The sequence below is a fragment of the Neofelis nebulosa genome, chromosome 9, assembly GCF_028018385.1.
Source record: "Neofelis nebulosa isolate mNeoNeb1 chromosome 9, mNeoNeb1.pri, whole genome shotgun sequence".
NCBI classification, from domain to species: Eukaryota; Metazoa; Chordata; class Mammalia; order Carnivora; family Felidae; genus Neofelis; species Neofelis nebulosa.
Genome location: NC_080790.1, coordinates 53,866,443 through 53,890,183, shown reverse-complemented (window position 1 = coordinate 53,890,183; position 23,741 = coordinate 53,866,443). Strand labels below are relative to the sequence as shown.

General features: G+C 42.4%; 1 protein-coding gene across 3 annotated transcripts in view; it reads left to right on the top strand.

Annotated features, from left to right (window-relative positions):
• ANXA4 (annexin A4) overlaps positions 1 to 23,741 on the top strand; it is a 163,369-nt gene that overhangs the window by 115,313 nt on the left and 24,315 nt on the right. For 2 of the 3 annotated variants that reach the window (XM_058683842.1, XM_058683841.1), the window contains 2 exons: positions 12,104 to 12,158; positions 20,772 to 20,859. In XM_058683842.1, the coding sequence (XP_058539825.1) occupies positions 12,156 to 12,158; positions 20,772 to 20,859 (91 nt within the window). In that variant the 5' untranslated portion in view covers positions 12,104 to 12,155. Of the gene's footprint in view, positions 1 to 12,103; positions 12,159 to 19,147; positions 19,246 to 20,771; positions 20,860 to 23,741 lie in introns of all 3 variants that reach the window. The other variant, XM_058683843.1, reaches the window with a different exon arrangement.

The window sequence follows — 23,741 nt, the reverse complement described above, 5'->3', positions numbered from 1 at the left end:
ATGAGCAGGGGAGGAGAAGAGAAAGAGGGAAACAGAATCTGAAGCAGGCTCCAGGCTCCGAGCCGTCAGCACAGAGCCCAATGTGGGGCTCAAACCCATGAACCGTGGGATCATGACCTGCACTGAAGTTGGACGCTTAACCAACTGAACCACCCAGGTGCCCCCAAGGAGGTGTTGTTTTGTTTTTTTTTTAAAGCCTTCACATTTTAAAAAATTATTTTTAAAAATTTTGGTAAAATAGACATAGGATAAAATTTACCATCCTGACCATTTTAAGTGTATATAGTTCAGTGGCATTAAGCATATTGACAGTGTTTTACAACCATCACCACTGTCTAATCACAGAACTCTTCATTTTGTTAAACTGAAACTTTGTACCTGCTAGACTATAACTTCTTATTCCTTCCTTCTTTCACCACCTGACACTGCCATTCTACTTTCTGTCTTATGAATCTGACTTCTCTAAGCACCTAAAATGAGTGGAATTATATAGTATTTATGACTTTTATTACTGGCTTATTTCACTTAACACAATGTCCTTAAGGTTTATCAATGTTGTAGCACATGCCAAATTTCCTTACTCTTTAAGGCTGAATAATACTCCATTTTGTGTATATATGTACCAGATTTTGCTTATCCATCCACCCGTCAATTGAGACATGGGTTGCATGTGGTTCCACCTTTTGGCTACTGTGAATAATGCTGTTGCGAACATGGGTATACAAATATTTCTTCAAGGTTCTGCTTTTCAGTTCTTTTGAATACCTATGTACCCAGAAGTATATATATTTAGAATATATACCCAGAAGTGGAATTCCTGGACCTTATGGTAATTATTCTATTTTTATTTTGGGAGGGGGGAACTGCCATACCGATTTTCACAGTGGCTGTACCATTTCACATTTTTTTTTTTTTTAAGTTTTTGAGAGCGTGAGCAGGGGAGGGGCAGAGAGAGAGGGGAACAGAGGATCCAAAGTGTGCTTCGCACTGACAGCACCGAGCCCAGTGCAGGGCTTGAACCCATGAACCGCAAGATCATGACCAGAGCTGAAGTCGGACACTCAACTCACTGAGCCACCAAAGCACCCCTGTGCCGTTTTACATTCTTACAATAGTATGCAAGTGTCCCAATTTCTCCACATCTTCACCAACACTTTTTTCTCTGTGTGCGTTTTTTATAGTTGCCATCGTAATAAGTATGAGGTGAATTCAGTAAGTTTTGACGAATGCATACAGCTGGGTACTATTGCCTCAGTCGAGATAAGGAACATTTCCATCCCCACCTAAATTTCCCTCTCTCATGCTTCTCTACCGTTAGTATGTCCTCTGCCTCGTCACCACCTCCAACCCCTGGAAAGTGAGGGCCCAGGATGGAAATCTGGTGAGCAGAGTCCAGGGGGGGTGCCATCTTAGAATTCAGACAGCTGTGAGGACCATGATCTTGTCAGAGGACAGACACACACAGACTTGGTGGCCAAAGGAAACATGTGGGAAATGTGGTTTGACGTGTCAGTAGACGTGAAAGCTGAACTCTGTACCTCTCAGGTGTTTTTAATAAGGGTAGAGTTGGTAACCCATACCTTACACAGCTCACTATACAGGTAATGCTAGAATATGTAGATGTGGCAGTAAAGGTTACTTGGAGAGAATAGAATAATAAAAAGAATAGCTAACGTTGTTGAGTACATAATGTGTGTACCATTCTAAATATTTCATATGATGTAATGACTTGATTAATCTTTGCAACAACCCTATAAAGTAACTATTGTTATGAATTCCATGTTGGCACACCTGGGTGGCTCAGTCGGTTAAGCCTCCGACTTCAGCTCAGGTCATGATCTCATGGTTCGTGAATTTGAGCTCAGAGCCTGGAGCCTGCTTCAGATTCTGTGTCTCTGTCTGTCTCTCTTTCTCTCTCTCTCTCTCTCAAAAATAAATAAACATGAAAAAATAATTCCCTGTTACTAACGAGGAAACTGAAGTGCAGAGAAATAATAACTTGCCCCAGGTCAAATAGCTATGAGGGTGTTTAGGAGAGTTATAAACCCAAGCGGTTGGGCTCCAGGCTGCAGCCACTTTGCGATGGAGGAAATATGACATGGTCTTTGAAGGAAGAGTTCCTGCCTGTCTGAAGGCCATCGTGTAAAATTAGCAGTTAGACCACGAGGCTGGCTACACCACCCTCAGTGTGGACCTTCCTGTTCTGTCTCTCGTCAGAAGGATGGCATGGATTCTCCCGTCCTCGGGGGAACCTGTGCTGCCCACCTCAGGTCAGACGAGAGAACCCAACCCATTATTACCGTGCACATTACCCAGAGGCCAGACCCACCACTTACGTGTAGACAGGGCTGTTTCCCATCTGCAAACTGAAGGGGTGGGTTGGGCATTCTCCGAAGTCTTCTCTACCCTGACAGTCCTACACTGTCAGGAATGAGCTCTTTCTGGAGGCAAGTGTTTCCTCCCATTTCTGCTCCTGCTTTCTTTGGGCACTTATATCTCAACCTTGAAATTACTCTCTCACCTGTGGTTTGGTGGACATTTTGACCTGAAATAGGGGAGAATCAACTCTGGAAGATCGAAAAAATACTTGTTTTGAGTCTAGAGGTCACTGCCATAGCACATAGCATAAGTAACTGCCATCTAGGGCTTGAGAAAACATGTCATAGCTGTGCCAAACCCATCTTAGGCTTTAAATGAAAGCCTGTAATGTTTTTGGTTCATAGCGTAAGCCAGAAGAGCTATTTCTGTCATTCCATTTTTCTCTCTACTGGTATGTACTGGATAGTCTTAATATTGCTGGCATTAGGGGGGGTCTGGGTGGCTCAGTTGGTTGAGCATCCTGTGTCAGGCTCTGTGCTGACAGCCCGGAGTCTGGAGCCTGCTTCAGATTCTGTGTCTCCCTCTCTCTCTCTGCCCCTCTCCCACTTGTGCTCTGTCTCTCTGTCTCTTTCAAAATTAAATAAACATTGGGGCGCCTGGGTGGCGCAGTCGGTTAAGCGTCCGACTTCAGCCAGGTCACGATCTCGCGGTCCGTGAGTTCGAGCCCCGCGTCGGGCTCTGGGCCGATGGCTCAGAGCCTGGAGCCTGCTTCCGATTCTGTGTCTCCCTCTCTCTCTGCCCCTCCCCCGTTCATGCTCTGTCTCTCTCTGTCCCAAAAAATAAATAAAAAACGTTGAAAAAAAAATTAAAAAAAAAAAATTAAATAAACATTAAAAATTTTAAAAATATTGCTGGCATTAGGATACACATAACAAAATGGGGTCATTATTTCTAACCTCCTTTGATACTCAATTCAAACTACTCTAAGAGCATGATGCATCCGTCTCTGACTCTGGGGGGTGGGGAAGGTGGACACAGAAGGTGCCTGGTTGGAATCCTTATGTGTCTCCCTAGGGATGGCACCACTTTGACCATGTGTCTGCTCTGAGAGATGTTATCACAGAGCCGTGTTGAGTTATTCTCACACCAGAGAGGCTGGGTGGGTGAACTGGGCCAGGGGCGTGTGGGTTAGAAATGTGCTTTCTCTCCAAATAGCCAACAGTCTTGTACAACACTTTGGACTGGGGGTTGTCTGCCAAAGGGTAGCTAGTTTCCACCAGATAAGTCTAGGAGAGGAGTATTTTTTTTTTTTTTTAATTTTTTTTTTTTTTTCAATGTTTTTTATTTATTTTTGGGACAGAGAGACACAGAGCATGAACGGGGGAGGGGCAGAGAGAGAGGGAGACACAGAATTGGAAACGGGCTCCAGGCTCCGAGCTGTCAGCACAGAGCCCGACGCGGGGCTCGAACTCACAGACGCGAGATCGTGACCTGGCTGAAGTCGGCCGCTTAACCGACTGCGCCACCCAGGCGCCCCTAGGAGAGGAGTATTTTTGTTGTTACTTTGTTTTGTTTGATTTTGTTTTGCATCCAGCTTGTTAAAGATATAAAGAACAAGAAAGCACTTAGCCCAGCAAAAATGTGACATTTCAGGTTTTTAATTCCATTGTTACTCTAAAAGCTTCTAGCATTGCCACCTGCCTATATACACATGCACACCTGTGTGCGTTTGGCATGGTATAATATAAAGGTCTCTAGAGTCAGGCAGATCTGTGAAAAAACAACTCGTACCACCTACTACTTAAATGATCTTAGGCACTATGCTTAACTTTTCTAAACTCACGTTATCAGGCCCAGTTCACTGGACAGTGAAAGGGCAAAATGATACCATATGGATAAAAGCACATAGGGACTCAATATAACTAAGTGGTCAATAAATATTTATCTACAAATAAAGTCTCTTTAGCGCCAATTCACAAAGTAAGGAATACAAGGCTAGCTTTCCTGGTGCTGAGCCACCCGCAGTGGCAGAGCCCACCCCGTGGCAGGTGAGTCCCATGACCAGAAGAAGGATGACTAAAGGCTGGAGGTGACCATTCAGGAACCTTTTGTAGAGAGTCCCTGCAATGGGAAGCAAGTTCAATGGAATTATCTCTAGCAGCCTCCAGGATTTCTTTTTAAATGATAGACTACTCTTGAATAGGCAGAGCATAGGGGATATTTTCTGCCTGCAGGGTCTATAGGTGGAAATTAAGATATGCCTTTTAGCACCTAAAATGGTCTCTGGAATGGGGCAAGCATTCCAATAATGTTTATTGAATGAATGAATGGACAAATGTGCATGAAACATCAGTGAAACTATCATGTAAGTCCCATGATTATGAGCAATAATCAGCATTGTCAGTACATCAACTTCTTGTTTCTATGTTCACTGCCCCGAGACCAGGGGAGTTCAAACAGTTTGTTTGCAAGTAAAAGGCGTAAGAGTTAGAGAAAACAAAAAAAACACTGCCACCAACAAAAGACCAGCCAGTGAGAATGCCAAAGGTCCAGTCCACAGGTGGGACTGGGAGTTGCTCAGATAACAAGAAGAAAATCACTTAGGAAAATCCGAAGCCTTTTACTATGCAGGCTAAATACACTACCCAGAGAAACAAGGCAGGGGAGCTACACATTTACAAAGTTTATCAGAATTTGCTTTGATTGTGCCCTACTCGAAGCTTGTGCCTGGGGAAACTGAGGTATTATGTGAGGTACAGAGACATTTAGCAAGGCAAGCATTGAACTAAGAGTACAGGACCCAGCCAGTCTCCCAGCCAGCGCTTAGGCCATCTCAGCTGCCTTTTTATTTTTCTAATCTCATCTCTTAATACAATATAGAACTCACCATAGGCAGCTTTCATTATTATGTCATCCAGCTGGATTGTAAAGTGGAGATAATAATCATGACTCCAGGGACACCTGGGTGGCTCAGTCGGTTAAGCATCCAACTTTGGCTCGGGTCATGATCTCTCGGCTCAAGAGTTTGAGCCCCACATCGGGCACTGTGCTGACAGCTCAGAGCCTGGACCCTGCTTCAGATTCTGTGTCTGCCTCTCTCTTTGCCCCTTTCCTGCTCGCACTCTGTCTCTCTCAAAAATAAACAAACATTAAAAAAAAAAAAATCATGACTGCAAAAGTTACTGGGTAGATTAATTAAGATAATGTAAAGGAGTATTAATAAATGTACCTTCCCTCCTTCCCCCTGCCTTTTGGACAAAGGAATCGTTGGAGTAAAGAAAAAACTTTAATAGACTTTGGCATGATGTGGAAATGGTAGAGGAGTGGGGATATTTTAAATTCAGTGTAAAGCATGTGTTTTAAAATCATTTGTGGATTGAAATTACTATTATTGTCCCCCACAGTGCTGTGAATAAGTGGCTAAAATTTGGACAAAAGATGTCAGTAAGTTATTTGCCAGGTCCTGGGTTGGAATAGATTCTTCCTCGAGATTGCTTAGCAGACAGGTTTCCAAATTCACCTGCCTTCATTTAGCTTGACACACTTTGTTTTTGATTAAATGTTTGAAAATTCTTATTTCTCCAGACTCAAACCCCATCACGGCAACAAGACTTCCTTTAACTTTAGAAGGATCTAAGTTCCAAGGGAAAAGGGTTACATTCATTTTCCTATTTCATGGACAGTTTTGAAAGCCCTTAGTGCTTGGGCGGGGCCCAGTCACACCCTTCACAAATCCCCAGACTAGAAGTTTAATTTTGTCATCCTGTGGCATGTAAAATGAAACCACGTACCATAGAAAAATGATGAGTGACTCACTCGCATGTGATCTTCCAGGGAAGAGAGGGATTCAGTAAGAATGTGCCACAAGGACAGCAAATCCTTTCATAAAGAATGTTCTGGTTGCCTGTCCTGGGACCTGGGTCAATGTCATGAATCTGAATGGAGGCCACCAAGTTAAGGTGGGATCTCAAGGGGAGCATCCGGTACTGGGGTGAGTTCGTCACTGTGCCACATCCAGCAAGACCAGAGCAATTGCATTCATCAGCACACTAAGAAAGGGTTCAACTCTCAGGGGCAGGTTCATATTTACAGGCCCACCACACACATGCCGTCAAATGCAGACACACACATGCTGATAATTTATTTATTACATTGAGAAATATAATTGTTACTTAGAAATACCCTGTACTTTGAAGACAGGTCCACGTGGGAAGCCAAACTCTAGTCCAGGGGTTGCTTTGCAATCACGGAATCAGAGCAAAGGGTATTAGATCTGTAACAGAGCAGGGGGAGATACCTGATTATGGACCATTGGTTCCTAAGGCCAAGCCACCCTTTCCTCAGTACAGGGCTTTGATGAATATTTCAGAGTAAGCCTCTCAGGATTTTTTTTTTTTTAATACTCTGGTTTGTTTTTTTTTTTAAGTTTATTTGTTTTTGACAGAGACAGAGTGCGAGCATGAGCTGGGGAGGGGCAGAGAGGGAGGGAGACACAGAATCTGAAGCAGGCTCCAGGCTCCAAGCTGTCAGCACAGAGCCTGACGCGGGGCTCAAACTCACGAACTGCGGGATCATGACCTGGGCCGAAGTCGGACGTTTAACCGACTGAGCCACCCAGGCGCCCCAAGCCTCTCAGGATTTTGTGTGGCGTTTGCATTGCCTATGGACAGAATCTTTCTTTAAAAAGGCTAATACTTTCAGCAAGCCAGCTTTAGTTCAGGAGCCATTTTTTCTCATCGAAATAAATTTGCATATCTTTGTTTTGATGGTTATTTGCTCATTTTGCTAGTCTAATGCTCAGGAAACAATCTAATTTGCCTGTTTTCAAAATTGTGGGTGAGCGGGGAGGAATCCACCACACTGCTGTCCCCATGAACGGCCTACTGAAATATTACATGAAATCAGAGATCCTTGTTCCATGCACCTGCATCTGCCGTAAGGGCATAAGAATCTGGCAGGTGATACAATAGGGCAGTTTGTGGGATGGTGTAATAATTTCCTTTCGTACTTCCAAGCAGAAAACTATATGGATCCGTTCTCGACATATCTAATTTTTCATTAGGAACCCATCATAAATTACTTCTGCAAATTTTTGTAATCTTTCCTGAAGTAAGTTGAACTCACTTACAAATTAGTGTTCCCTTATGTAACTGCTCTTGGGATAGGTCTCTTCCTTATTGTTCTTTTAACGTTTATTTGTGTTTGAGAGAGTGCGGGGGGAGGGGCAGAGACAGAGGGGAAGAGACTCTGAGGTGGGCTCTGCGCTGAGAGCAGAAAGCTCAATGCGGGGCTCAAACTCAGGAGCCCTGAGATCCCAGCCTGAGCTGAATCAGACGTTTAACCGACTGACCCATCCAGGCGCCCCTCCGGGGATAGGTCTCTTATGTTTAGTTCCCAGCTTTCTTTCAGTTGCTCTAAAACTATGTCTTAAAAATTTCAGGGGCCCTATCATGAGCCCTAGTTGTAGAGTTCAGATAATTATAAAGAAATTGCAGGGGCACCTAGGTGGCTCAGTCGGTTGGGCATCCGACTTCGGCTCAGGTCAGGATCTCATGGTTTGTGAGTTCGAGCCCCGCGTCTGGCTCTGTGCTGACAGCTCAGAGCCTGGAGCCTACTTCAGGTTCTGTGTCTCCCCCTCTCTCTACCCCTCCCCTGCTTATGCTCTGTGTCTCTCTGTCTCTCAATAATAAATAAACGTTAAAAAAATTAAAAAAAAAAAAAAAAGAAATTGCAGTTTCCCACCCACATAGTGCATGACCCTTAGATTTTTTTCAGGTATCACTAACATATGGTCCCTTCAGTCTTCATCTTTCCATCTTGAAGAGTCCTCAAGGTGGAAGGTCATTTGAGCCATGCCCCGAACCTCAGGGTTTGCCTTTTTACTAAAACTGCAGCACAGTTACCAATTATTTTGCCCCGCCTATGAGCAGCAAAGAAGCTTTTAAAACCCCAACACTAAGTCTGAGTCCTTGTGAACCTGGTGATATTATTCAGTTTATGGACTTGCAGGCTGGCCTTCAGAGAGACTGAATGAGTGAATCAAGGAAGCTGAGGCAGGAAAGGGTTCCTGTAAAGAGTCCTTGGCTCTGTGGGCTGGAGGAAAATGTGGGAGGACTTTTAGAGGTTGAGCTCGGGGAAGAAGGGCCTGGCATTCTTTGGGAGCTGATCATTTTGTGCTGTTAGGAAGAGGCCCGCAACACTTCTGTACCAGGGGAACCTAAGTGATTCCTTCCTCTCCCAGGGGAACCTAAGTGATTCCTTCCCCTCCTTTCTGCTCCCCGCCCATCCTTGCGGAGAGTTACTCACACCCCACAGGTGCCAGACATGCTAGTGAGCGTTTGTGTGGGTTCACTTTACACGTATTTTCTGGTACCTAATGACAGAATCAAGGGGTACCATTTTCTGCATTCATTTCTATACTCGACTGAGAAACTCGTTTGGTACTAGTGAATAATAAATATACAACAGCTGTCTCTATAAATGGACTTATGCTGTGTGCTGTCCAAGTTTCAAAATAGATTGTCTGGCTAAAAGTACCCTGTTTTCAATTATGATACATTTTTTTTTCCTTTAGTAAATTATTTCTAGCTCTTTGAATAATGGCTCTCAGTATTTCCATAAGGTTTTGCTCAAGCATTTTTTCCACCTCTTGCTGTGGTCAGGAGGACTGGAAGTATTTATATTAAAGGCTGGCTTTTTGAGGAGGTGTTTCCCTTTCCTGCCCCCTTCCTCACTGCAATTACAATAGTTCCCCCTTATCCACGGGGGATACATTCCAAGAACCCCAGTAGATGCCTAAAACCACAGGTAGTGTGGATCCCTATATATTCTGGTTTTTCCTATACATACAGACCCTATGATAAAGTTTAACTTATAAATTAGGCACAGTAAGAGATTAACAGCAAGAACTAATATTAAATTAAGACAATTATATTGATATACTGTAATAAAAGTTACATGAATGTGATCTTCCTTGCAAAATATCTGGTTGTACTGTACTTACCCTTCTTCTTGTGATGATGTGAGATGATAAAGTGTCTACGTGATGAGATGAAGTGAGGTGGATGATGTAGGCAGTGAAGTGGCATTAAGCTACCACTGACGTGATGGCAGGAGAATGACCTCTGGACTGTGATTGAGCAAAACCACAGATAAGGGAGGACTACCTTAATTCCCAAACCACATAGAAACAAAGGGAGGGCACTTGCTTCTTAAAGCTGGGTCTGCTAGGTTGTCCACAGATTAGCAGAAGCTCAATCCTACTCACATATAAATTATACTTAATGAGAGATATGGGCACATTTTGATTATTCATAGGATATGAAACAAGACCTCCAGACAAATTTGAGGCTAAGCTTCAAAGAGCCCTGCTCATGGCTTCCCCTGACACATTCTGGACAGACAAGAAATACCCCTTCCTGTCCCCTGTAGATAGTCTTGTCTCTACTCCAACCCCATCTCATGCCACTCTGGTCCTTGTTCATGACGCTTTTGCTCATTCCTCTAACACAGTAACTTCATTGCTGCCTCAGGGCCTTTGCATTAACTGTTTCTTCTGCCTGCAATAGTTCTCCTCGAGCACTTTGAATAGTGAGCCTCTTCTCCTCATTCAGGTCTTAGCTCAAGTATCATCTCCTTGAAGATGACTTCCCTGGTCACCCTGTCCAGGCTAGCTCCTTCTCAGTAACCTGATCACATCATCTTCCAACCCAGGATTCAGCAAACTTTTTCTGTGAAGGGCCAGGTATTAAATATCTTCAGCTCTATGAACCATGTAGTCTGTCACAAACTCTCATTGTAGCCTGAAAGCAGCCATAGATAATATGTAAATAAATGGGTGTGACCACGCTCCAGTAAGTATTTATGAACACTGAGATTTGAATTTTATATTATGTTCACGTGTCATGAAATATTATTCTTTTAACTTTTTGTCCACCATTGAAAATGTAAAAACCATTCTTAACCTGTAGGCCATACAAAAACCAGATTTGGCCCATGAGCTGTGGTTTGCTGATCCCTGTTCTATAGCATTGTCCCGTTGTATTTTCGTCTTACTGATCTGAAATTATCCTATTTATTTGTTTATTTGTCATCTGTCTTTCCTTGAAAGCTCCTTGAAGTCACATTCTTTGTCTTATTTGCTATATTATCTCTGTCAACTAGAATAGTGCCTAGAATACAGATGTATTTTATGAAAGTTTGGTGATTGAATGAATAAATTCATATAGCCCGTGAGCCACAAAATCCAGTACAGAATTTCTTCCAAATATTTTCCATATATATCCTGTTCCAGATGCCACACCCTGCCCAGGCCTCTGCCTGTGTCTGTTCCTTAGCGCTTTCTCAAGATTTTCTGACCTTCCTCTCACTCCTGTCTACCCTGTAGAATAGAGCCTTGCTGAAGCATGTCTTTTGTTATATCATTTCTCTGAAAAAACCAAAACCTTTCCACTATTTTACTTACCATTACCTACAGATCAAGTCCGACTCCTCAGTTGGGCATAGGAGGCCTTGCCTAATCAATCCCCACCTGCTTTTCCAACCTTATCTCTGAACCTTCCCTCAAATGAGACCTCTGCTCCAGCAGCCTCATCTCTTCATTGTCCCTGAGGCCACTGCTCATTCCCACCTCTGCACCTTTGCTCAGGCTGTGCCCCAGAAGAAGTTGGCATTCCCCTCAGGAAGGAATTGAGCCCCTATGTAGCTGTAAGGGAAGTGTGCAGTGAGTGATGGGAGACAAGGAAGAATGGAACTGAGCCTCAGGAGAGCTGCAAGATAAGAAGTGAAGGTGAACAGACCTGACTCAATTGGTAATAAAATGGGTTAAGCAGGATTTAGTTATTCTCAGGGAATAATTGAAAAGTGCTGCTTGGTAGGGCGGTCTAGGCCAATGCTTTTCAAACTACTGTGCAGACAGGTATTGGGGGAATTTTGTTAAAATGCAGATTCTGGCAGTAGGTGTGGAGTGGGGGCCTGAGACTGCTCCCAGATGATGCCCATGCTAATGGTTCCAGGATGATTCTTTTGAGGATCAGGGAGCTAACAAAATGCTTAGGAAAGAAACCTTTCCCATAGGACTCAGATATGGAAACAGGAAGTCAGTTGGCCTATCCCTCAGAGACCTGCCTATCTATCATGAGGCCAGGACTCGTAGCCTACAATCAAGGCTCTCCTTGCCTTTTGAATGACTGAGTACATGTGTGAAGATCTGAGCGACCTTGCTGAAGAGAACCAAGCACAAAGCTGAGTGTATAGGGAAGAAGCACCTGTACGTCCTGAGAGAGCGGCAGGGAGAGGTCATCTGGAAATGAGTCTAATGTTGGCTGGGCCACTAGCCATCACACACACGCACACACACATACAGACACGCACAGAGTGTGGGTTGGAGTGCGATACTTCTCCCTAATGCAGTTGGATTATCTTTTCTCCAAGGAGACACCTCTTCTCCACTAGAGCTTACAGTTCAGAATCCAGGTATGGCTTGAGTACAAGTAATATACTTCATCCTAACAAACAATAGCAATCACTTCTGTAATGTGTTATCTCCAAACAGAAGAGCAGGTAGGGAAGTATTTTGTTGGAGTGATACATTTGCCTGTTTGAGCAGTTTGTCTTTAATTATTACCCTGACGTTTCTATCTTTGGCTAATCAACAGCTGGCCTTCTGATGAAAGTGGATGCTATTTCCTAATTGTTTAACTTTGTGTAACTACAAGTTATCCTGTTTAATGATTTTAATGCTACATCTCTCATCACAGTAATTTCCCCTCTGCTTTTATCACAGAGGAACTTCTGCTTGGGTGACTGAACTCTGATCCTGATCTAGAGTCACGGCCATGGTAAGTTGGGGAGTGCCTCACCCTACCTGGTGCCAGGCACAGACAGGTACAGGATGTGTATGCAGGGACTGTTGACTTTACAGAGGATTGTTTGCTTAACAGAGGGGAGAGAGAAGGAAATGAAAAGGCAGTTTCTTTCTTTCCTTTTTTTTTTTTTTTTTAAGCACTATTTTAATTCTTTCAGGGGTGGTGAGTAACTTGACCCTGAAAATTAATTCAAAAGATAATCCATTTAATCTATGTGACATCCTGAGATACAGAAATAAGTTGTAGTTTTATCTCTGCGGGGGTACTACATGTTCATTTTAGGAATTTTCTGCAAATAAAAAAGAGAAAGAAAAACCCCACAGGTTCTACCTTTGGGAGACAAGTGCCATTCACATTTTGGTGTAACCTCATCAGGCTTATCAAGGGTGTTTGTTAGCCATATGGTCTTGTCATCTGCCTCCTGTTTTTGGCTGTGACTGGACTCCTCAGAGTTTCATTATCTGATCTTTGGGACAGACAGGGAATTGGATCCCTTTGAGAGTTCCACAAAGTTCAATGCTCTTGTGGAAGCTGAGCCTCCTAGCTGCAAATAGGCTCTACCTGAGACTGGCCATCTGCTCTCCTTCTCCCACCCAAATAAGGTTATCTGAACAGGCCGGTGGTTCTGGTTCCTGGTCTTCTCAGCAGAAATAATAGCAATAGAATCTTATACTTGGAGAGACCCAGAGTTTCCACCAGCGTTAAATGGCCTCCTTTAGGAAGATAGACGTGTAAACTATCTTGAACAAATGGTAATATACTCATAACATTGTTTTACATTAGACATTCTACAATTTTCTTCATCATCCCTGACAGTCAAAACCTTGCTCATATCTTCTCCAAATCCCTATGCATTATTTTAAAATTCATTTCCTTTAGGGGTGCCTGGATGGCTCAGTCGGTTAAGCGTCTGACTTTGGCTCAGGTCATGATCTTGCCGTTGGTGGGTTCGAGCCCCGCTCTTTGCTGATAGCTCAGAGCCTGGAGCCTGCTTCAGATTCTGTGTCTTCCTACCTCTCTGCCCCTCCCCCACTTGCTCTCTATCTCTCTCTCAGAAATAAATAAACATTAAAAATTTTAAAAAAGAAAGTTTTATGGTGTCCTGACTTTGTGCCAGATGTGGTACTTGGCTCAGGGGACTCAAAGTTAATGGGACAGTCTTTCTGTCTGCAGTAAGCTCACAGGCTTCCGATATGCAAAGCCTGTAACCAAGTGACCTTTTAGTGTGCTTTCCACTCGAGGAACATTACCTCAGTTGGTCTCATCTTTCCTCCTAGGGCCTGTTTTCCATCATTGCTGTTATTTATTGGACAGATAAAAGATTTTTTAAAGAGTAAGAAAAACACAACATAGTCACAATATTGTAATTCCCAGTTGTTGTCCATCATTTTATTTTAGACCCTACTCACATGTATAATAATTTTCAAACAGTAGTAATAAGCATAAATAACAGTTATGTATTCATTATAATCACTTTGCTAACATGTTTATATTATATTTTGTGGCATATTAAAATCATTTATTCTAGATGGTGGAATTATGGCTGTTTTAGTTTTCTTCTTAATTCTTTTTTTTTTAATTTCCCAAATCTCTACAATGCCCATATGATACATTTCTAAAAACAAAATGTTTTTGTGTTTATCTATTTTATTTTTGAGAGAGAGAGCATAAGGTGGGGAGGGGCAGAGAGAGAGAGCGAGACACAGAATCCAAAGCAGGCTTCCAAGCTCTGAGCTGTCAGTGCAGAGCCTGATGAGGGGCTAGAACCCACGAACCATGAGGTCATGACCTGAGATGAAGTTGAATGCTCAACTGACTGAGCCACCCAGGTGCTCTGAAAATATATTTTAAAAGCTACCAGAGGCGCCTAGGTGGCTCAGTCGGTTAAGCGTCCGACTTTGGCTCAGGTCATGATCTCGCGGTCCATGAGTTCGAGTCCCGTGTCGGGCTCTGTGCTGACTGCTCAGATCCTGGAGCCTGTGTCAGATTCTGTGTCTCCCTCTCTCTCTGACCCTCCCCCGTTCATGCTCTGTCTCTCTCTGTCTCAAAAATAAATAAACGTTAAAAAAAAAAATTTAAAAGCTACCATATTCAAATATTTAAAAGATTTTTAAAATAGATGTTTAATTTACATATAGTGAAATGCACCACTCTTAAGGTTACTGGTAGATGAGTTTTGACAAATATATGGACCATATAACCTACTCCTCTATCAAGATAGATAGAACAGGGGCACCTGGGTGGCTCAGTTGCTTAAACATCCAACTCTTGATTTCAACTTGGGTCATGATCTCACAGTTTGTAGGACTGAACTCTGCATAGATCTGTGCTGTCAGTGCAGAGCCTGCTTGGAATTCTCTCTATCTCCTTGTCTCTCTGCCCCTCCCCTGCTCATGCCCTCCCTCCCCTCAAAATAAATAAATAAACTTTTTTTTTTTTTTTTTAAAGAAGCTAGAACATTTCCTCACTCCAGGAAGTTCATTTATGCTCTTCTGAGTCAGTTCCCATGCTACTTCCACTCCACCCCAGAAATGTAACCTCTCTTCTGATTGTTATTACCATGGATTAGCTTCAACTGTTCTAGAGCATTCTATTAATGGCATCATAGAATATGTACTCTTTTACGTCTGGCTTCTTTTGCTGGGTGTTATATTTTTGGCAATCCATCCTTGTTGCTGTAAGTATCAGCAGTTTGTTCCTTGATTCCTTTTTTATTGCTGATTAGTATTTGTTGGGGGATCATCATCAAAAAAGACATGACCACTGACTGACCCATAAGCTGGACCTGGCCAATTGAAGGCTCCTCACTCCCTCTCCTGCTTTTGGAATGTGGGTCCCACTTATGCTCCCAGAGGCTGCTCCAAGGATATAACCCTGAGATGGCAATGTGTTGAAGACAGCTGCACAGTGTATGTGACTGAGCCCATTTAGGACCTCTTTATAAACTTTTAAGATTTGGAGGATGAGTGCAGGGATCAGTTTGTCTTGCTGCAGCCCAAGACGAGCCTCATATGTAAGTTCCTTTTGCTAATGTTAAAAGTGTCACCTATAGACGTGGAGTGGCCTGCCTCTTTCTTCAGTCTCTGCCTGCTCTCTGCCTGTGGGGCTAGGTTTCAGATTATACCCAGAAAGCTCCTGAGGAGGTTGTGAACCTACAATATTCCACTATATTGTATTCCAGTTTTTGACATTATTACCTTCCTGATTATTGTAATAACTGAATAATATTTCATTGATTGTGATCTAACACCTGTTTCTAGCTGCTCATTTTTGTTATTCTTTCCTACATCACCCCTGTTTCCTTTGCTGCCACAAGAATCCCTCCTGAGACTCCTTTGGCTTGCCAGAACGGATAATAGTACATTATGCCTTGGAATTTGATCAATACAGTAACTTTAGAGCTAACCAGAACAAATTTTCTCAGCTTATCTTTTTCCGGGAAGAATGAGTCACTAAGAATGTTAATTGATAAGCTGAAACATCTTTGCAAATCCCTCCATCGATTCATCTTGTTAGATATTAGTTTTAATCCCACGGTAACGTCCCTCAGCAATGCACTTTGTGTTAAAGTCGACTGCAGAGTTTGGGCACCATCCAAAATTTTTTCAATACTGAAGCTCCAAAAGAACCCTGTGGGGTATTTCACTCGGAAAGCTGTCTCATAGTGGAGCCAGAGGCTAAGTTAGGCCATGTTGGAATTTTGACAGCAAATCACCAGTTTGCTTGTTGCTACTGATACACAGTGGAAGAATTAAAGTACCTGTATTCATTTCCTAGGGCTGCCATAACAAAGTCCTACAAACTGGGTGGCTTAAAATAATAGAAATTGGATGTCTCACAGTTCTGGAGGCCAGAAACCCGAAATCAAGGTGTTGGCATGGCCAGGATCCCTCTAAAACCTGTAGGGGACTCCTTCCTTGCCTCTTTCTAGCTTCTGGTGGTTTGCTGGCAGTCTTAGGCATCCTTTGGCTTGCTGCTGCTTAACTCCTGTGCGTGTCTTCATGTGCCGTCTTTTTTTTTTTTAATCTTTTATTTTTTTTATGTCTACTTATTTTTGAGAGAGAGAGAGAGAGAGAGAGCGAGCATGAGTAGGCAAGGGGCAGAGAGAGAGGTAGACACAGAATCCGAAGCAGGCTCCAGGCTCTGAGCTGTCAGCACAGAGACCAATGTGGGGCTCAAAGTCAAGAGCCATGAGATTATGACCTGAGCCGAACTTGGATACCTAACCAGCTGAGCCACCCAGGTGCCCATGGTTTTTTCTTTTTTCTTTCTTTCTTTCTTTCTTTTTTTTTTTTTTTTTTATGCCTTCTTCTTATAAGAACACCAGTCATATTGGATTAGGGACTCACCCTACTCCAGAATGACCTCATCTTAATTTAATTAATTACATCTGCAATGACCCTATTTCCAAATAAGGATACATTCTGAGATACTGGGGTTAGGACTTCAACATATCTTTTGGGGAGGTTACAATTCAGCCTGTAATAGTGCCCAAGGAAGTTAATTTCATTGATTTCTACTTCCCTCTGTCAGGTGTATAGAGGGAGGTGACTAAGTATTAGATGCTGATTATATTAGATATCTAATATATCTAGTATTTTACCTAGATATCTAGATAAATATAGTAGGTGAAAGCTTGGATTTTCAGCACATAAGGCCCACACTCTCTGGTACCTAAGGCCTTTGGATGGACTTGATGTGAGCCACAGTGATCAAAGTCTGACTTACTAGAGAACCACCCTAAGGGCATAAAAATCTTCTATTCCTTTATTTTTTTTTAATGTTTATTCATTTTTTTTGAGAGAGACAGAGCGCAGTGGGGGAGAGGCAGAGAGAGAGGGAGACACAGAATTCAAAGCAGGCTCTAGGCTTTGAGCTGTCAGCGTAGAGCTGGATGAAGGGCTTGAACTCACAACTGCGAAATCATGACCTGAGCTGAAGTCGAACACTTAACCGACTGAGCCACCCAGGCACCGCCTCTATCCCTTTAGATGGTTGATGTTATACCTTTGGATCAAGTTAAATCATCAGAGAGCCTTAGATATATTCTACACTGTTTTTGCTACCTGTACAAATGCTCTATTCTGGATTTTGCTTTGGCATCATTGCCACATAAGCTTATGTTAAGAGATATTGTCAGAAATAGATATAAGAATCTCACTCTTCTATTTACTGTAGAGATGTTGTTGAAGTCATATTTTTTTTAACGTTTATTTATTTTTGAGACAGAGAGAGACAGAGCATGAACGGGGGAGGGTCAGAGAGGGAGGCACAGAATCTGAAACAGGCCCCAGGCTCTGAGCTGTCAGCACAGAGCCCGATGCGCGGCTTGAACTCACGGACCGCGAGATCATGACCTGAGCCGAAGTCGGCTGCTTAACCAACTGAGCCACCCCGGCGCCCCGAAGTCATATTTAATAATAGTGGTGATGATGATAGCCCTTGAGTTTGAGTTTTTGTTTTAGGGTATTCTGTTTGCTTGACTCTGTGCTAAGTGCTTTGTTATATTATTCTGCTTCATTATTACAACAACTGTGTGAGTGGATATCATTATTCTTAATGTACAGGTGAGAAAAATAAAACTTCCCCTATAGACAACATAGCTAGAAAGGGTTGAAGCCAAGACTCAAAGCCAGGTCTATCCCCACTCCAATGTCTGTGTCCCCTCCTACTAAGCTTTACTACCCCTCACTGTAGCCCACGGTGTCCCCTTTGCAAAGTACCCACAAATGAAATCTCCCCCAATATTAGAATTCCCTTTGTAGTGTTTGTGACCCCCAGAGTGATGTAGAAGAGACAGAACTGTCTCCATGAATATTAGATTTTACTGGATCATGGGCACAAGGCTATGGGTACATTTTAACCAAGGCTTATATGAGATGTAATACCCTTCTCCCTTTGCAGTAATTCATATCATCTCCCTGTTCTGTTGCCTCCCATCACCATAACATCCTACCACCATTTAACAAAAGGGGCATTATCAGGAAAGTCAGGAAAACTAGACTTACTATGTGACTTGAGCCCTAAATTTAGCCTTGGCTGTCTCTTCTTACCCTCAGCTTGTGAGCTCTTAGCATCTTAAAAGCACATAGCACCAGCTAAGGACAAAGAAAGGTATTTATCTCAGTGTAAACTCTATTGACATCTGGGCACCAAGAATATCACTTAGGGGTGCCTGGGTGGCTCATTCCATTGAGAGGCTGACTCTTGGGTTTGGCTCAGGTCATGATCTCATGGTTCATGAGATAGAGCCCCACGTCCTGCTTGGGATTCTTTTTCTCTTTCCCTCTTTCTCTGCCCCTCCCCTGCTTGCATGCATGCTCTCTCTCTCAAAATAAATAAATATACATTTTTTAATTAAAAAAAAAAAGAATATCACTTAGATCCTTCTCCATTGCAATCTAAGCCAATCAAATGCACACCATAATGGCAGACACCTGACAGATTAACTAAAGGAAAGGAGATGAGGCAGAACAATTTTAGTGCTGTTATGAATAATTAGGTCATTTAAAAATTATTGCACTTATTTATTTTGAGAGAGAGAGCAAGTGGGAGAGTAACAGAGAGACTGGAAGAGAGAATATCTGAAGCAGGCTCCGCACCATCAGCACGGAGTCTGATGCAGGACCCGAACCCACAAACTATGAGATCATGACCTGAGCCGAAACCAAGAGTCAGACATTTAAGCAGCTGAGCCACCGAGGCACCCTAATTAGGTCATTTTTAAAGAAAAGAAAACAGAATTCAGAATATCAAAATATAGGTTGCTAAAGGCCTTTATAATGCTTAGTGTCAGACACAGAGGGAAAGATGTATTTAAAACCAAAGCTAGTTTGATTCTACCCCCTACTGCTAAATCAGGGAGCCCAGAGAGCTCTAGTAATGCAGATGTCCTCTCTGTAAACTCAGTACAAAGAGAAGCTGGGCGTTTCTTGGACAACTGGTCTCTTTTCCTTTTATAGACCCAGTGAGTCTCATTGCCGATTACAGTTCCCTCTTACTTTGGCTTCTGTGCAGAAAAATCTGTGGCTTCCCTCTAACAACTACACAGGCTCTTAAGGTTTGCATTGTTTTCCTTCCCACCTCCCTAGTTTTACCTTAGTTTTCTGTGTTTTATACCCTGTCACTGAATTTCCACAACTACTTATTTATTTTTTATATTTAGTTATATGTATTTCTTTACACTATCTTCCACCACATAAATCACATATAAATACATCAGTAAATACATTCACAATATCCAGGGCACCTTGATCTTAATCAGTAAATTATCTCTAAATCATAATCCAACTGACATGGTCCCTACTGGTCATTAGCCTATGTTTTGTTTGCTGATGTTTTTAGTTTTTAATTTTTATTTGAAGAGGGTCAGGCTAACTAATTTTTATTTTTTATGTATTTATTTTTAAAAATTCCAGTATAATTAACATACAGTGTTACATTTGTTTCAGGTGTACAATATAGTGATTCAACAATTCTTTACTCAGTACTCATAATAATGAGTACTTTTAATCCCCTTCACCTATTTCCCCCAACCCCCCCCCCCACCTCCCCTTTGGTAACCATCAGTTTGTTCTCTAGAGTTAAGATTCTGTTTTTTTGTTCATTCATTTGTTTTGTTTCTTAAATTCCACATGTGAGTGGCATCTATAGTATTTGTCTTTCTCTGACTGACTTACTTAACATAATACTGTCTAGATCCATGCTGCAAATGGCAAGCTTTCATTCCTTTTTTATAGCTGAGTAACATTCCATTGCATTATATATACCACATCTTTTTTATCCATTCATCTATATGGATGGACACTTGGGTTGATTCCATATCTTGGCTATTGTAAATAATGCTGCAGTAAACATAGGGTGCATATATCTTTTTCAATTAATATTCTCATTCTTTGGATAAATACCAGTAGTGGAATTACTGGATCATATGGTAGTTATATTTTTACTTTTTTGAAGAACCTCCAAACTATCTTCCACAGGGGCTGCACCAGTTTGCATTTCCACCAGCAGCAATGAGGGTTCCTTTTTCTCTACATCCTCACCAACACTTGTTGTTTCTTGTGTTCTTAATTTTAGCCATTCTGATAGGTGTGAGGTGATAGCTTGTTTTGGTTTTGATTTGCATTTCCCTAATGATGATGTTGTGATGTTGAGCATCTTTTCTTGTGTTTGTTGGCCATACGTATGTCTTATTTGGGAAAATGTCTATTCATGTCTTCTGCCCATTTTTAATTGGATTTATTGGTGTTCTGTTTTTGTTTTTTGTTGGGTTTTTTTTTTTTTTTTGGTGTTGAGTTGAATAAACAATGTATATTTTTTGGATATTAACCCCTTAATAGACATATCATTTGCAAATATCTTCTCCCATTCAGTGGGTTGTGGCTTTGTTTTATTGGTGGTTTCCTTCACTGTGCAAAAGCTTTTTATTTCGGTGCAGTCCCAGTAGTTTAATTTTGCCTCATCTCTCACGCTCACTGCCGTATCCCCAGCAGCTAGAATAGTGTCTGACCCACGGTAGGTGCTCAGCAGGTGTGTGCTGAATGAGATGATGGCTCTCAGTCACATCTTTCTCTGTGTGCTCAGGCATCCAAAGGAGGCACCGTCAAAGCTGCTTCAGGATTCAGTGCCACTGAAGATGCCCAAACCCTGAGGAAGGCCATGAAGGGGCTTGGTAAGTGTCCCATGGGGGTAAACACTCTCTTGTGTATTGTATATCACAGAGTCACACAAAGGGTGCTGTGTCCACTGGCAAAAAAAATGAGGAGGTCTCTAAGAAAATCCAGTGGGAACAAGTTGGCTTTTCAAGACAAATGGGACAGGAGGACATTAATTACTCACTTATATTACAGAATTTAACATTTAAGGCACTCATTCTGGATTGCCCCAATTATTTAAATCTGTTTTGCATTACAACCATATGAATCTATATGTAAAACTTCAGAAATGTATTTGTTTTCCAATTAGTGCCATATATGTACAGTGTCGTAAGGTTTACAAAGCACTTTCACAAATATTATTTCAATGGGTATACACAACAACCCAGTAATTTAGTGAAAGCGGCTATTGCTATTGTTATTTTCACCCCATTTCACAGATGTAAAACTGAGACCCAGAGAAGTTAAGTCGCCTAAGAAGTGAAACGAAGCCACAGCAGGCAGAGGCCTCTGGTGGGTGTAGTCATGTGGGCATACCGCAGGCTGCCCTGGGTTAGCCTCTTGCCTGGGTGGACATTTGGCCAGAGAAGTGCCCATGGTTTGTAGCTGCTATTATAATCTCCTTGAGATATTTGGATAAAAACATTTGGTCACACAACTTTATTTCCCAATTTTTCTCCTCCCAAAGAGCTCATTTTAGTTAGCCCCAGTGTTACTAACAGCAACAGCGACAACAACAATAATAGAGAATGTTTATTAAATTCTACTATGCATCAGACACAATGCATTACATAGATTATCTACAAACACATTATGGGGATTATAACAATCAACAGTTTGTTTTACTGACGGGAAGTTGAGAGTTAGAGAGGTTAGCTAATGTGCCCAACATCTCGGAGCTAGTAAGTGTTAGAGTCAGGATTCTAGGCAATTCCAGGCAGTCAGACCTAGGCAGTCTGACTCCAGAGCTGTAGTTTACGTCACTATACTATCCTGCTGCCCACCTCTGAACAGATTGTTGTTCTGAATCTAACGTCCTTCTCATTTTCCCTTCTTCATAAATAAGATGGAAAATGTCCATGGCCCATCCTTTTTCCATGTTATCCTGCTTCTTTGGTATATAGCAAGAACACTATAGTTCAGAATGTGGACCACATGGCATTCAGAATTCTCAAAATGAAAGTCAGGAGACATTTGATAGCCAATTCTTGTCAGTGTCTGCTGTGTGGGCCAATGCAAGGCAGACAGTTGGAGGAGACAAGCATTTTAAAACCTAGTCCAGGGGCGCCTGGGTGGCTCAGTCAGTTAAGCCTCTGACTTCAGCTCAGGTCATGATCTCAGTTAGTGGGTTCGAGCCCCGCATCAGACTCTCTGCTGTCAGCACAGAGCCCCTTCAGTCCCCCTCTCACTCTGTCCCTACCCCACTCGTTCCCTCCCACTCTCTCTCTCTCTCAAATAAGTAAATAAAAACTTAAAAAAAAAAAAAATGAACCTAGTCAGCTAGTCCATGGATGCTAGATGGGTAAGGCATGCATGGAAACAACTATAATAATATGATAATAGCTATCACAATATGATAGTGATAGGAAGGGTCAAATAAGATCCCATTAGGTTAAGAAAGGAGATCGCATTTAATTTGGGAGCATCAGGCAAAAGTTCTTGGAGGATGCAGAATTTGAGAGGGACTTTGGGAGATAAGTTGTTTCAGTAGAGATAAGACAGAATGTGTTTCGGGTGAGTGGAATAGCATAAGCAAAGGGCATGGGGTGAGTGTGAGCACTGTCCCATTTTCCAGTTTAGCTGAGGCTTAGGGGGAGTCACAGTAAATACACAGAAAGGTGGCTTGTGGCAGGAGGTACTTGCAAAGCAGGAGGTGGCTGCTACCAAAGGGAGGTCCTGGGGTTGCTACTGAGAAGACCATCTGTAGAATCATAGGCATGGGGGGGATGGCCCAAAGGCACTGGCCAGGAAACCAGTGCCACAATCATGACACTACGTGGAACAGTTAGGGAGACACACAAACCAGTAGACTGAGAATGAAGGAGGTCAGGAGAAAGGAGTGTAGTACAGTTGGATCAAGTATAATAATTGAAGAGCTAAGTCTGTGAATTTGGCTGCCTGGTATCCTTTCGTGTGGATAGTTACAATAGTGAATGGGATATTGCAGAAAGTCTCAAATGCCAGACTGCCATTCCTGTAGTAAATCCAGCAGACAGTGGGGGGCCCTTGTGTATTCCTGAGCAGGGGAGAGACACCATCAGAGTTTTTCTTTATAGGAAAATGAATCTGACAAGACTTTGGAAAGACCAATTAGGAGGGAGGTAAGAATACCAGTTAGCAGACTTTGCAGTTGTCTAAGACCCTAAAATCCTGAATTGAAGTGGTAGTGGTAGGAATCAAAGAGGGGGCAGATGGCAAAAAAGATTTTAGAGTTAGATTTTGTATGTCTTGGCAAGAAATTTGAATGTGGAGGATGAGAGGGCAGTAAAAAAAAAAAAAAAAAAAAAAAAAGCTATGGGGTGCCTGGGTGGCTGACTCTTGATTTCATTTCTGCTTAGGTCATGATTTCACAGTTCATGGGGTTGAGCGCCACCTCAGGCTCGGTGCTGAGCATGGAATCTGCTTGAGATTCTCTCTCTGCCTCTGCCCTTCTCTCCTGCTTGTGCACTTGCTCCTTTCTCTCCCTCTCAAAATTAAAAAAAAAAAAAAAAAAAAAAATCAAAGCTGTTTTGAGGGTTCAAACTTGACTGACTGAAAGAAGAAAAATGGTGTTTTTTACAGAAACAGGGGTGGGCATAAAATGGACCTTTCCCCGCTGAAAGTTCTGAAGGAGAACAGGATGGTTGTATGTACTATACCTGTTCTCCTTCTCCTCCTCCCCCTCCTCCTCCGCCGCCAC